Source organism: Macaca nemestrina, chromosome 10 (genome assembly GCF_043159975.1).
Source record: "Macaca nemestrina isolate mMacNem1 chromosome 10, mMacNem.hap1, whole genome shotgun sequence".
Classification (NCBI taxonomy): Eukaryota; Metazoa; Chordata; class Mammalia; order Primates; family Cercopithecidae; genus Macaca; species Macaca nemestrina.
Window position 1 is genome coordinate 12,805,026 of NC_092134.1, and position 14,728 is coordinate 12,819,753.

At 52.7% G+C, this 14,728-nt stretch overlaps 1 protein-coding gene across 7 annotated transcripts in view; it reads left to right on the forward strand.

Annotated features, from left to right (window-relative positions):
* The first annotated feature begins 8,764 nt into the window (after window positions 1-8,764).
* Window positions 8,765-14,728, forward strand: part of LOC105494745 (musashi RNA binding protein 1) — a 28,920-nt gene continuing 22,956 nt past the window's right edge. For 2 of the 7 annotated variants that reach the window (XM_011763518.2, XM_011763534.2), the window contains exons 1-5: window positions 8,772-8,931; window positions 9,091-9,131; window positions 9,692-9,773; window positions 9,873-9,957; window positions 13,229-13,270. In XM_011763518.2, the coding sequence (XP_011761820.1) occupies window positions 8,873-8,931; window positions 9,091-9,131; window positions 9,692-9,773; window positions 9,873-9,957; window positions 13,229-13,270 (309 nt within the window). In that variant the 5' untranslated portion in view covers window positions 8,772-8,872. Of the gene's footprint in view, window positions 8,932-9,090; window positions 9,132-9,691; window positions 9,774-9,872; window positions 9,958-10,931; window positions 11,032-13,228; window positions 13,271-14,151; window positions 14,226-14,728 lie in introns of those variants that run through there. The other 5 variants (XR_011608752.1, XM_011763527.2, XM_011763511.2 and 2 more) reach the window with 5 other exon arrangements.

The following is a 14,728-nucleotide window of genomic DNA, read 5'->3' on the forward strand; positions in this document are numbered from 1 at the left end:
TGGCTAATGTTTTGTATTTTTAGTAGAGATGGGATTTCACCATGTTGCTCAGGCTGGTCTCAAACTCCTAGACTCAAGCAATCCTCCTACCTCAGCCTCCCAAAGTTCTAGGATTACAGGTGTGAGCCACTGAGCCTGGCCTGAAAATATTTTTGGCTTATGATGGTTTTATTGGGATGTAGCTTCATTGTAAATAGAGGAGTATCTGTATGTGACTTCGGACAAATTACTTAACTTCTCTAAGGCTTGTTTTCTTGGTTAGAAAAATAAAAATATAGTAGTTTCTACCTTGTAGAATTGCTGGGAGAATGAAATGGGAAAATCCCTGCAAAGTGTAAAATGCTTAGTACCATGTCTAGGATGTGGAAAGTGTTTAATAATTTCTAGATAATAATAATAATAATAAAAGTGAAAGCAAAATGTTAAGGGAGAAAAGAGGGGCAATTCATTTCCATGGACAGGCAATGAAATCAGGGAAAGGTTCAAACTAGGTAAATTTTTTTTTTTTTTGGTAACAGCTTTATAGAGATATAATTCACATGCCTTCCAATTTACCCACTTAAAGTATATAATTCAACATTTAAAATATATTCACAGAATTGTGTAACCATCACTATAACCAATTTTAGAACATTTTTATCACTCCCGAAAGAAACCTGGATCCATTGGCAGTCAGTCCCCACTTCCCCATGTCTTCCCTCACACTCCAAGCTCTAGGCAGACACTGTTTACTTCCTGTTTCTGCAGATTTGCCTATTGTGGACATCTCACGTACATGGAATCATGAAATATGTGGCCTTTTGTTTCTGGCTCCTTTCACTTAGTAAAATGTCTTCAAGGTTCATGTGTGTTGTGAAATGTACCAGTAACACATTCCTTTTTATGGCCAAATAATATTCCATTGTATAGAGTTGATGGACAGCTCTATCCTTACCTTCCCGTCGTGCTGCCTTTTTTCTTTTGTTTTGAGATGGAGTCTCACTCTGTTGCCCAGGTGAGAGTGCAGTGGCAAGATCGCGGCTCGCTGCAGCCTCTGCCTCCTGGGTTCAAGCGATTCTCCCACCTCAGCCTCCCCAGTAGCTAGGATTACAGGCATGTGCCACCACGCCTTGTCAATTTTTGTATTTTTGGTAGAGACGGGGTTTTGCCATTTTGTCCAGGCTGGTCTCAAACTCCTAACCTCAAGTGATCTGTCCACCTCAGCCTCCCAAAGTGCTGGGATTACAAGCGTGAGTCAGCACACCCGGCACCCCCACAGTACTTTTGATGGACTACCTTTACTTTCCCATAGTGCTTTAGAGTGTCTAAGGTGCTTTCAAAAACATGATCTCACTTAAGTCTTGCAGCAACTCTGAAAGTAAATGGAAGCTCAGAAGGCTAAGTGGTATATCTCTAGAACCACCCAACCAGAAATGGTGGTAGTCCCAAGACCAGCATATGGATCTTTGGACTCTCAGTCAAGTGCTCTCATTACTCCAGCTGATAGCCTTCTGGTTAAGTCCAGAAATTTGAGAGAAGGAAAAAAAAAAAAAAAAAAAAAAACCAGAAAAATTAGGATGAAAAAGTGAGGGACTGAAGACCTATGTCCACGCAAAAACCTGAGCTTTATTCATAATTGCCAAATCTTAAAAGCAACCAAGATGTCTTTCAGGAGGTGAAGGGATGCATAAACTGGGGTACATCCAGAGCACAGACTATTATTCAGCACTAAAAACAGAGGAGCTATCAAGCTATGGAAAGACATAGAGGGGGCCAGGCAAGGTGGCTCACACCTGTAATCCCAGCACTTTGAGAGGCTGAGGCAGGTGGATCACTTGAAGCTAGGAGTTCCAGATCAGCCCGGGCAACATGGTGCAACCCTGTCTCCACAAAAAATACAAAAATTAGCCAGGGGTGGTGGTGTGTGCCTGTAGTCCCAACTATTCTGTAGTCCCAGCTGTTTGGGCGGCTGAGGTGGGAGGATCGCTTGAGCCTGAGAAGTTGAGGCTGCAGTGAGCCTGATCATGCCACTGCATTCCAGCCTGGGCAACAGGGTGAAACCTTGTCTCAAACAAACAAAAAAAAACCCCCAAGAAACAAACAAATGAAACCCACACACAAAAAAAGCCACCATGGAGGAATCTTAACTGTGTGTTACTAAGTGAAAGAAGCCAATCTGAAATGGCGACATACCATGTGATTCCAACTATATGACATTCTTTTTTTTTTTTTTTGAGATGGAGTCTCGCTCTGTCCCAGGCTGCAGTGCGGTGGTGCGATCTTGGCTCACTGTAAGCTCCGCCTCCCAGGTTCACGCCATTCTTCTGCCTCAGCCTTCCCAGTAGCTGGGACCACAGGTGCCCGCCACCACACCCGGCTAATTTTTTGTATTTTTAGTAGAGACAGGGTTTCACCATGTTAGCCAGGATGGTCTCAATCTCCTGACCTCGTGATCCGCCCGCCTCGGCCTCCCAAAGTACTGGGATTATAGGCGTGAGCCACCGCGCCCGGCCTATATGACATTCTTGAAAAGAGAAAACTATGGATCAAGATCAGAGGTTGTCAGGGGTTGGGGGAGAGAAGAACAAATAGGTGGAGCACAGAGAATGTTTAGGACAGTGAAACTACTCTGTATGACGGTATAATAGGAGATACATGTCCTTATGCATTTGCCCAAACCCATAGAATGTACAAAACCAAGAGTGAACTCTAAACTATGGACTCTGGGTGATAACAATGTGTCAGTATAGGTTCACCAGTTGTAACAAATGTACCACTCTGGTGGGGGATGTTGACAGTGGGAAAGGTTAGACACATGTGGGGGCAGTGGGTATGGGGAAATCTCTGTACCTTCTCATCAATAAAAATAAAATCTACTTTTTAGACTGGGCATAGTGGCTTACATTGTAATCCCAGCACTTTGGGAGGCCGTGGTGGCGGAGGATTGCTTGAGTCCGGGAGCTTGAGACCAGCCTGGGCAATGTAGTGAGACTGTGTTCTGCAAAACAGAACAAAACAAAAATTCGCTGGGCATTGTGGCGTGCATGTGTGGTCCCAGCTACTTGGGAGGCTGCGATGGGAAGACTGCTTGAGCCCAGGAGGTTGAAGCTACAATGAACCCTCATTGTGCCACCACACTCCAGCCTGGGCAACAGAGTGAGACCCTGTCTAAAAAAAGAAAGAAGGCCGGGTGCTGTGACTCACACCTGTAATCCCAGCACTTTGGGAGGCCGAGGCGGGCGGATCACGAGGTCAGGAGATCAAGACCATCCTGGCTAATATAGTGAAACCCCGTCTCTACGAAAAATACAAAAAAAATTAGCCGGGCGTGGTGGCGGGCACGTATAGTCCCAGCTACTCAAGAGGCTGAGGCAGGAGAATGGCGTGAACCTGGGAGGTAGAGCTTGCAGTGAGCTGAGATCATGCCACTGGACTCCAGCCCGGGCGACAGAACAAGACTCTGTCTCAAAACAATAAATAAATAAATAAAGTATATTTTAAGTAGGGGAAGTTTGTAAAACGGACTGATTATAAATGCATGGCTCTTAATCGGCTTATAGTAAATTTTCCTTGTCTTGCATGGACAAGAAATGGGATGTTCCGGATAATTCAGAACTTTGCTTGGATATTGCATTTTCTTTTGTTCTTTTTTCTGAGATGGAGTCTCACTCTGTCACCCAGGCTGGAGTGCAGTGGTGCGATCTTGGCTCACTTTAACCTCTGTCTCCCAAGTTCAACCAATTCTCCTGCCTCAGTCTCCCGAGTAGCTGGGATGACAGGCGTGCACCACCATGCCAGGCTAATTTTTGTATTTTCTGTAGAGACAGGGTTTCACCATGTTGGCCAGATGGTCTCGAACTTCTGACCTTGTGATCCACCTACCTTGGCCTCCCAAAGTGCTGGGATTACAGGCAAGAGTCACCGCGCCTGGCCAATATTGCATTTTCAAAGAATGAGAACACTGAAATACTCTGCATACTAAAACCATATGGATTATAATTTAATCTTTAATTTTGTTGTTTTCATTCTCAAAGGCCCTTCAATAGATCTTAAAGCTGTGTTTCTCCAAGAGTGGCCATGGAAACCCCTCAGCTCTCAGCCTCCTCATCTGATAGAGGTGTTTGTTCAAAAACTGCCATTTTATGAGACCCCATCTACCCTGAGTCCACTTGACCTATAGTTTTAGAGTAGTGAAAGTCAAAACATGAAAGTTGATTATCATTGCGCTTAAGAGATGCAGACATTCTGCTTAAATGAGTTTTGTATCATAGAGTAGACTCCTTTACCTCATCTCCTTCAAGTCTTTGCCAAAACATCACCCTCCCCATGAGAATGTTGATTTAAAATTGCATCTCAGGTTCATGCCTGTAATCCCAACGCTTTCAAGGGCAGAGGTGGGCAGGTCACCTGAGGTCAGGCGTTCAAGACCAGCCTGGCCAACACGGCGAGACCCCATCTCTACTAAAAATACAAAAAATTAGTCAGGAATGGTGGTGGATGCCTGTAATCCCAGTTACTGGGGAGGCTGAGGCAGGAGAATTGCTTGAATCCAAGAGGCAGAGATTGCAGTGAGCCGAGATCACGCCACTGCACTCCAGCCTGGGCGACAGAGCAAGACTCCATCTCAAAAAAACAAAAACAAAGAAACAAACAAATATATATATATAAAATTGCATTTCACCTTCTTCCCCATGGTACCCACCCTCCCTATCACCCTTCCTTCTCTGTGGCACTTACAACATCTAACTGAACACACCATTTATTTATCTATTATTTATTCATTCACTCATTCATTCATTTACTTATATGACTCATCTCTAGAATGCAAGCTTTACAAAGGCAGCTGCTGGGACTACAGCACCTAGGACAATGTCTAGTACATAGAAGATGTTCAGTAAATACGTGCCAAGTTGCATAATATCATTTACTCACTGTCTTTCTCAAGAGGATTTTTTAAAAACTATAAAGCAAATTCTTCTTTTATTCTCTGAGTGTTCTGTATATGTAGTACCAGAGAAAAAGAGCTGGAACCACATCCTCTAATCTCTTAATTCTGAAGTCTGGGCCAGTTGCTCTAAAGATCATTTTTCCTTAATACCACTGAGATCCTCAATTTACTATGAGGATCATGCGTTTACAACTGCATTGTCCTGTGAGGGCTACCGCTAGAAGGACTTGTGGCCCCTACTGTGAACAAAATGGACTGAAGGTGCACGACTGAGATAAACCTGCACTGAAAGAGAACTTGTCTAAGTCTAACCCATGTTACTGTGATACTAACAAGCTACCGACCAAAAGAGATAGACCTTCTCGGAGATCCTGAATGAAGATGCTAATACATGGATCCTATCTCAAGCTACTTCTTACACAGCCTTGGCTGACTCTGAACAGATGCCCTTACCCATTTCCTTTTTTTTTTTTTTTGATCCAAAATTTGTTTATTGAGATGGTTTCCCACTCATCTTGATTCAGAGTGCTTTGAGTGCTGCTTCCTCCTGAAGGAACATCCTTCTGTAGCCTTCTTTTCCTTCTGTAGGCTGGCAGAGAACAGTGGAGCAGGCAACACACAAAACTGCCGTTTGTGCATGGCTAAAGACCATGGTGATTTTATAGCATCCTGGGCATGTCACATCCATGAAGTAGGAATCAGGACTCTGCACCAGGCGTTCTTCTTGTGTTTTCTCTTCTTTTCTGGAGAGGGATGACGGAGATCCATTTCGAGGGGCACGTTCTCGCTCTCATGGGTAGGTTGCCGCTGCCGGAAAGGACCCATTTCCTATCCTTCAAGCTCATCTGGCCAGCAGCACCAGCACACAAACCAAAGTCCAGAACACTGGGAGATCCCTACTCCCTGCACCTCTCCAATGACTCTTTTTAGCTTCAGACCTAAGAAGAGTCAGCTCCCTAATACTGCAGAGGCTACCTGCTCACCCTCGTCTGTGTCTCTCCTACGACACAAACTGGAATGTTTTTGTGTTGAAATGGTAAGAAATGCCTTGTGTGGGTTGCCCCCCAGTCCCCAGTCCAGGGGATGCTGAGACACTGTGGGGCAGAGTAGGGGACACAAACAGGAAAAAGCAAGTTTGTTTCTAGTGTTATGCTCACAGGGTGGCAGGATATACCTGCTGAGCGTTCCCAGAAGGTCCCCAAGGAAACCATTACTGTAAGTCTCTCACTTTCTTCTCTGCATGGTGGCTGGGGTTGGGGGAGGGAAGGAGGGCTAACAAGAGGGGGATGGGCACCCTTCCAGGGGTCAGAGTTATGATGCCCAGGAATAAAAGGTGTTGAATTCAGGATGGATGTGAAGGTGAACAGAAAAGGGTTTGTCAACAAGGGTTGTCACTGGATTACACGGGATGGATTACACGGGATGGGGGAAGGAGTAGAAGGTGAGTTGGGAGGGAGGGGCTTCTGTGGCACTGAGACCCCCAGCAGGAATGGGGAGAACGGGTGTTGGCCGCCTAAGCTTCCTGCTTTGACCCTTTCTTGGCTGGTTTCAGTCAGGGAAGTGAGGGGTTCTAAGGCTTGAATATGGAAAGGTGGGGATATGGAGAGGTGGGGATATGGAGAGGTGGGGATATGGAGAGGTGGGGATAAGGAGAGGTGGGGATATGGAGAGGTGGGGATATGGAGAGGTGGGGATATGGAGAGGTGGGGATAAGGAGAGGTGGGGATATGGAGAGGTGGGGATAAGGAGAGGTGGGAATAAGGAGAGGTGGGGATATGGAGAGGTGGGGATAAGGAGAGGTGGGGATATGGAGAGGTGGGGATATGGAGAGGTGGGGATATGGAGAGGTGGGGATAAGGAGAGGTGGGGATATGGAGAGGTGGGGATAAGGAGAGGTGGGGATATGGAGAGGTGGGGATAAGGAGAGGTGGGGATATGGAGAGGTGGGGATAAGGAGAGGTGGGGATATGGAGAGGTGGGGATAAGGAGAGGTGGGGATAAGGAGAGGTGGGGATATGGAGAGGTGGGGATATGGAGAGGTGGGGATATGGAGAGGTGGGGATAAGGAGAGGTGGGGATATGGAGAGGTGGGGATAAGGAGAGGTGGGGATATGGAGAGGTGGGGATAAGGAGAGGTGGGGATATGGAGAGGTGGGGATAAGGAGAGGTGGGGATATGGAGAGGTGGGGATAAGGAGAGATGGGGATATGGAGAGGTGGGGATATGGAGAGGTGGGGATATGGAGAGGTGGGGATATGGAGAGGTGGGGATATGGAGAGGTGGGGATAAGGAGAGGTGGGGATAAGGAGAGGTGGGGATGTGGGGATATGGAGAGGTGGGGATAAGGAGAGGTGGGGATATGGAGAGGTGGGGATATGGAGAGGTGGGGATAAGGAGAGGTGGGGATAAGGAGAGGTGGGGATATGGAGAGGTGGGGATATGGAGAGGTGGGGATATGGAGAGGTGGGGATAAGGAGAGGTGGGGATATGGAGAGGTGGGGATAAGGAGAGGCGGGGATAAGGAGAGTGGTCCCACAGCTCCCCTGGCAATCCAGAATACTTTATCAGGGTTGTTCCCAGGCTGGAGGGAGGGAATTTTAGGGGTACCGTGAGGTGACTCCCAGGAGCCTTGGGTGCAAGTACTGGGGGATCCCAGAGACCCAGAAGATGGGGGTAGAAAGGAAGGTGTTTGTCTTCATGGGGAGTAGCCTCAAAATAAGAGGGATTGAGGGAAGCCATTCCAAATGCAGTGGGTAGGTAGTTTAGGCTCTTCCAATCGGATGGGTGGAGCTTAGACCTCTGCAAAAGAAGGGGGTCATTCGGAGGGGACGGGGCACAGCTAAGGCGTTGGGCTCCTAAACTGGAAACGGGAGGCTCTAAGAGGCACTGCCTTTTCCTCCAGCCTCAGTGTGGTGGGGGTGGTGAGCGTCTGAAACCGGGTTTCCCGAATCAGGACAGAAGTCTGGAGCTCACAAAAACCGGCCAGGGAGGGAGAGAACCAGGGGAGACTCCTCACACCGGGGGGTGGGGGTGACGGCAAACTGGGAACCCGGGCTTGGGGCGGGGGAGTTTCTCAACAGACTATAGGGTCCACTAATGGGGACAGCAGGGATTTGGGGAAGCTAAGGGGGACTCTCACTTTGGGCACCAAGGGCTGAGGACGGATTGGGGAAGCGGATACGGTTTCTACTGGGGTGCTGATGGAGGTTCCCCACGCGGGACGCGAGGCACTGAGAAGGTCCCCAAACTGAATATGGGATCGTGGGAGCGGAGACAGGACTCTAAATTAGAGCCCTGGGGTGGGGGCGGGGGGCTCTGAATTAGGCTGGGAGGAAACTGGGGGCTCTGAGGGTGGCTTCTCGCTCCGACTGGGGAAATGGAGCGTGTGGGGACTGGGGGGCACTGGGGCTATCTCCCGCCCGACCCGAGGAGATTGGGGTTCTCTTCAATTCTGGACAGCAGGGACCTGAGAGGGAAGACCGGGGAGGGTTCTCGATCCGGAACCGAGCTACCTTGAAGGCACCGGGAAGCGCTTCATTCCGGGAGGGCGTTCCCGCGGCCGGGCCCCCGCGCCGGGGTGGGTGGGGGGTGCGGCCGCGCCCTGGTCCCGGCCCGCACCGGGATTCGGGGTCTCGCTCGGCCCCGGGGACCCGGGAGCCCCGCGGGAGGGGGGTCCCGGCGCCGCCGCCTCCGCGGGCGCCCGGGCGCGCGGGCGAGCGCGGGGCTTTATGCGCGCAGGGCGGCGGGGGGAGGAGCCGGCAGGTCGGCCCCCGGCGGGCCCTCCCCTCGGCCGTCCCCGCCCGCCCGCCCGAGCGGGGTCGGGGGAGGGGGCAGCATGGCCTGTCCGTCCGGCCCCCTTCGCCGCGCTCCTCATCTGCCCCGCGCCGAGCGCCGCCGCCGCCGCCGCCGCCGCCGCTCCGCTGCCCGCGCCGCCCGCGGCTCCCGATGGAGACTGACGCGCCCCAGCCCGGCCTCGCCTCCCCGGACTCGCCGCACGACCCCTGGTACGGCCCGGCCCGGCCTGCCTGGCCCGCGCCCGCCCCGGCCCCGCCAACATGGCCGATCCGGGTCGGGCCGGGCCTCCCCGGGGCCCGGGCCCGCGCCCCCTGCGCCCTGGCGCCCGGCGCTCACGCGGGCCCTTTGTGTCTCTCCTCCTCCCGCAGCAAGATGTTCATCGGGGGACTCAGTTGGCAGACTACGCAGGGTGAGCGAGCCCAGGAGCGCCCGCCGGTCCGGCAGGGCACCCCGGACCCCCCGGCGCCCCGGACCCGGACACCCCAGCCCAGCCCTGCGCCCTACTGACCCCGGGCGCCCTCGCGCCCTCTTTCGCGCCCCGCCCGGAGACCCCGAGAGCGACGGGCGATCCGCGAGCGCACCCGGCCCAGCGGGTGGAGGGGAGCAGATGAGGGGTTCAGGGGGTATCGGGGGGTGGGCTGGGCCCCCGGGACCCGCCGGCGGCAGCGCCAACTCCGCTCGCACCTGCGGCTCAAACTTTTGTGAGGCTGCTCCCGGAGCGGCGGGAACCCGGCCGGAGCCGTCCCCCCTCCAGCCCAGCTCGGCCCTCGGCTTCCCGGGGCCCCGGTGGGCGCCAGGAGGCTCAGCGGGAACGGGGCGAGGGCGGTGGGGGGCGGCGGCAGTGGAGAGCGCGCGGGCAGCTTGGCGCGGGGGCGGCCGGGCCGCTCCGGGGTCACCGGGGGCAAAGGACGGGGGAGGGGGGAAGGGCGCGGGGCCCGGGCTTGTCCGAAGGCGGGTGTGTGGTTACAGAAGGGCTGCGCGAATACTTCGGCCAGTTCGGGGAGGTGAAGGAGTGTCTGGTGATGCGGGACCCCCTGACCAAGAGATCCAGGTGAGCCCCTCACCCCCTCCTCCTGCTCCCGGCTCGCCCCCCTCCACCCGCCACTCACTGCCTTGTAACCATCTGCCTCTCCCTCACTACGGCGCGCAGGGGTTTCGGCTTCGTCACTTTCATGGACCAGGCGGGGGTGGATAAAGTGCTGGCGCAATCGCGGCACGAGCTCGACTCCAAAACAGTGAGTGGCCCTCGGGGCTTCGGGGGTCCTTTGGGAGAGGGAGGCTGCCGGAGGAGAGGGTCAGGACTCTCCCCAGGGGACAGCTGGACGGGGTCCGTGAGGAAGGAGGGAGTTTTTCTGAGTAAGAGGGCTGCCATGCTCTGAAACTTTGTCACTAGAGTTGTGGGGGGAGAGGGAGGAGAAAAATCCCCGGCTTGCCGTGAGATGCTACATCCCCCCTCCACTAGTCCTGGTGAGGGGAGAGGCAGCTGCCACCCTCTCCCTAGAAGTACTAATCATGATGCCTCAGAGCAGAGATTGGGGTGGGGCTAGGTCCCTCCCCCAGCCCAAATTGGGTGAGTCAGGGTAGCAGTGACCCACCCGGTGGCTTCTGTGAACTCTAACTAGTATTTGGCTCAGCGACACCCCCTCTTCATCCAGACCAATGGCAAAGCATCCCTTGAAGCCCCCTCCCTTCCTCCTTCCCTCCTCCCCCGACTTTTGGTCAATGAGCTCCTTGCTTTGTGTGGAAGACAGGGACCTGCTTTGCCCACGGAGGGGATTTATGAGAAGGGCTGTAGCTTGCCTGGAAACGACCCTTTGGAAAACTAGATCATAGGAGAAGCTGCTTGGTTGGCATTCAGACTCCTGGAACATTTTGCTGTTGTCCCACAGCTCCTTCGTGCCTTAGACCCTGCAGGGGGCGCTGGCTCCAGGGCAGATGGAAAAGGAGGAAAGTCAGAGGAGGGGGTTACCCCATCTGATGGGGGTGTCTGTCTGCCGGGGTCAGGGATAGTGTGGATCTCTTCTCTCCATGCTCCCTGGCTGTCCCCCAGTCCTGGGCCTCTCTGCTTGGGTGCTTGGGTCAGTCCCTGGCTCCTGTTTACCTGCAACAATAGCTGCTTGTGCCCAAGAATTTGTCAAATTACCGCCTGTCCCCAGCTCCTGTTCTCTCTGCCCAGTGGCTCCCGCTCCTGCTCGCAGTAATGAGCAAATGAGGCCAGGCCTCAACTTTGCCGGCTCTGAAAGGATCTTCTTGGCGCAGCCTGAGTGACCCAAGCCTGGAAATGGAGAGACAGTGGCCTATTGTTTTTGGTGATTATCTGCCATCAAGCTGCCTGTTCTGCTACCATCCCCTGTCCTCAGAATGCACTGATGGCTTCTGCAGTGCTGAGGAAGCTGAGATTTAGGGGCTGGGGGATGGAGGAGTGGAAGATTGATAAAGGGGAAGAGAATGAGGGAGGAAGGAGGGTGAGATGACTATCCTTCGGAGATGGGGCCGAAAAGAGCCAGGGCTTTGTCTGTGTTTGGCGTCCTCCAGCCTGGGAAAGGGGGTGGGAGGGAGGTTTACTGTGGGGAGTCTATTTTGAGTTCTGACTTTCACCTTTTATTTACTTGTTGGGTTTTATTTATGTTGCCAGCTGTGAGTCACAGTGGAGGTGGGGTGTGTCAGGGATGGGGTGTGCATGGGTCTGTGGGAACATGGCTTGGGTACCGTCTCCCCATCGGGGTCTGTGTAGGGGGACTGTGTGTGGTGCGCTGGTGGCTGGGGCGGCTGCTTCTGGGAGAAATAGAAGGATGGACATGTCCGTGGAGGTGTGGAATTGAAACTTCAGGCGGGAGAAATGGGCAGTTGTGATTTTTCCCCGGAGCCCAGTGGGACTTGGCAGGAGAGGAGCCATTGCCCTAGTGTGGATTTTGGAGGTTCCATCTCTGTGGACAGATTCCAGTGGGGGAGCCTGTAGGAGGCTAGTTCCTGGTCTGTGCCATTCAGAGAGAAGCCAGAGCCAGCTGCCTAGAACGAGGCTGAGTTTTGAACACAAGGAACTTTGGGAAAAGATAGATCTTCCCTGCGATTGGCTGGTGAACTTATGAATGACGTCCACCCATGTGGGTGGCAAAAAGCTCTGGCCTGACCTGGCCCCGTAGGCCCTGCGTGGATCACAGCGTCTCATGCCCTGTCTTTTGCTGTTTGTCATACAGCTATAGTACCCAGGAGTACACCCAGATGCCTCTTGATTTTTCCCTCTAGTTGTTCACAGCCAAGGGCAAAGGTGGCCTGCTGGTAATAGCACCTTTGTTTGTGCAATGAAGGGCAGTTCACAAAGGGCCGCTTTCACCCGCGTTATCTCATCTGATTCCCCACAGCTGCCCCTGGGAAAAGCGGGTGTGATTGTCCCCACTTTGCAGATGAAGGAACTGAGGCTCAGATAGTTCGAGTGCATTACCAAGAACTTGTCCGTGGTCTCACAGGCTTGGCAAGAGGCCCAGAGTTTCTAAGTTCAAGTCCCATGCCCTTTCACGTCACCGAAGACTGCACTCTGCCTTGCCCCAAGCCCAGCTGCATTATCAGGGAGCTGTTTGCTCACAGCCTCAAGGAGAGCTGTTTGATGTTGATAGTACCGGGAAAACAGAACTGAGCCTACTCCTGATGGTTATGAACTGTCATCCTGTAGTCTTTTGCAGACAGAGTATTCCCATTTGCAGGGTTTCCAAAGCCTGAATTTCATACCTTACCTAGATAGGTCATCTGTGTGAAGTCAGTTACGCAAGGAAGGCCCTCGATTTACCTGATACTTGAAGGAATAAGACGGCTTACATTTTTTTTGTTTTTGTTTTTGCTGTGAGCTAGACACCATGCCAAGTGCTTTGTATGCATTATCTCCAATAATCTGCTGATGACCCTTTGAGGTGGGTGTTATTATTTGCCCATTTTGCAGGTGAACTTGACCCTGACTTCAAAGAGAGGAAATAACCTGTCCATAGTCTCACAGCTGGGCAGCAGTGCAAATGGAATTTGAAGCCAGCAGTGGGACGTTAGGGTCTAAATGCTTAACTGGCTGGGCACGGTGGCTTATGCCTGTAATCCCAGCGCTTTGGAAGGCTGAGGCGGGTGGCTCACCTGAGGTCAGGAGTTTGAGACCAGCCTGGCCAACATGGTGAAACCCCATCTCTACTAAAAATTCAAAAATTAGCTGGGTGTGGTGTTGCGCACCTGTAATCCCAGCTACTAGGGAGGCTGAGGCAGGAGAATCACTTGAACCCAGGAGGCAGAAGTTGCAGTGAGCTAAGATCGTGCCACTGCACTCCAGCTTGGGTGAGAGAGTGAGACTCTGTCTGAAAAAAAATAAAAATAAATGCTTAACCACTATTCTGTCCTCCTAGAGGCTTTTGTGATTTCTGTCACCTTTGTGTCCTGGGAGGAGAGAGGTCCTGAGGGCTGAAGGCTGTGTGGTCACTCTTCTAAAAATGCGATAACCAAGACCCCTTCTACCTCTCCCTTTTCTTGTAGATTGACCCCAAGGTGGCCTTTCCTCGGCGAGCACAGCCCAAGGTAGGTGTGTCTGTGTCTGGGAGGAGCTCTCTTACTGCGGGCAATGCTGAGCAGTGATTTTCCCAGTATTTTCTGCTCTGGAAGATGCTTCTGGAACCTCTGCTTGGAGTGTTTGTGGAATGGGCTGGGCTGGGAAAAGGGAATTCTTCACGTCCTTGCTCTGTGGCCTGAGCAAGGACACGTCTTTCCATGTGAGCTCTGGAGTGGACTGGAGAGGGGCTTGCGTGTGTTGGGAGAAAGGGGAGCTACTCAGAGGATTCATCGTCCTGTATTTGAAGCCAGTAGAGTTTAGAGCCTGAGTCTAATTCCAACATCATAGACCACAGCCTTAATGCCCAGGCCTCTGGAAGTGAAATACAGGACAGACTTAGACCCTAAGGCTGCCCTACAGTCAGGCTAGGAAGCTACCCTTGGATCCCCCCAGTCACCCTTTGCAGAGGCAGAGGGGACCACGGACTCTGTCACCTGTTGTCTTTCAGTTTAGATGTCTATGGCTGCTTTCTCAATGCTCTCTTACCCTGCTGCTCTGGCAAGTTCTCCCAGTGAGAGGGGCAAGGTGTGCAGAGAATGGATTTCTGAGCAGTTGAGCGATACAACACTCAAAAAACTTTTGGTGCAGGGCAGGGGCCTAACAGTCTATTCCAGGCCTCAGGGCAACTAGCCAGGTCTTCCTTGGGAAGCAATTGAACATAGAGGACAGGAGGAAAGACTGATTGCAGAACACAGGGTCAGGACCCCTGAGTTCTCATGGGTCCTAGGACGAGGTCCCTCTCCAGGAGAGCTCGCTTTCCTCCTTTGCCAGGTGGAACTAGAGCTCTTTAAGATTCCGGGCCAGTGAATTCCATCAAGGCCCCCAGCTCCTGCCAGGGCTGAAGGAGAGGAAGAGTTTTGGGAGACAGGAAAGGGGCATCTCTGGAAGGGTCCAGTAGAGGGCCTGAAAGCAATTATGGAGCAGGTATTCGAAGGAAGCCGCACCAGGGAGCACATGGTCGGAATTGGGTTAATTCCATTAAGCAGTTTGGTGACAGAAGGTGCTTTAGTGTTAGGATGGGGCTGGGAATTGCCGCGGATTAGCCATGCGCTCCTGGGGTAATTAGGACCATGTGTTCTTCCTAAAACAGGGCTGGGGCCACCGGGCTGCCAGAGGTTGTGTTGGGAGGAGGCTGATGAGGAAAATGTCGGCATTGAGTTCAGGAAGACTGTGATGGACCTTGGGGGTCTCCCAGGAGGGCCGGTGGGGTCTTAGAGTTAGGCTGTGGGTCTGAGTCACCAGCCCGCCCCTTCCCTGTGTTAGTCCTTAGGGAAGGCATTTTCTGGACATAGTCCCTAGGGAGGGAGGCAGGAAGGAGGCACACTCGAGCCAGCCAGGGTGTGGGTGCACAGCTGCCCATAACAGGCCTAGAGGCGGGGGTCCAAGAGGGAGCTTGGGGGGCCTTTCAAGAGGCTGGGGCCACAGAG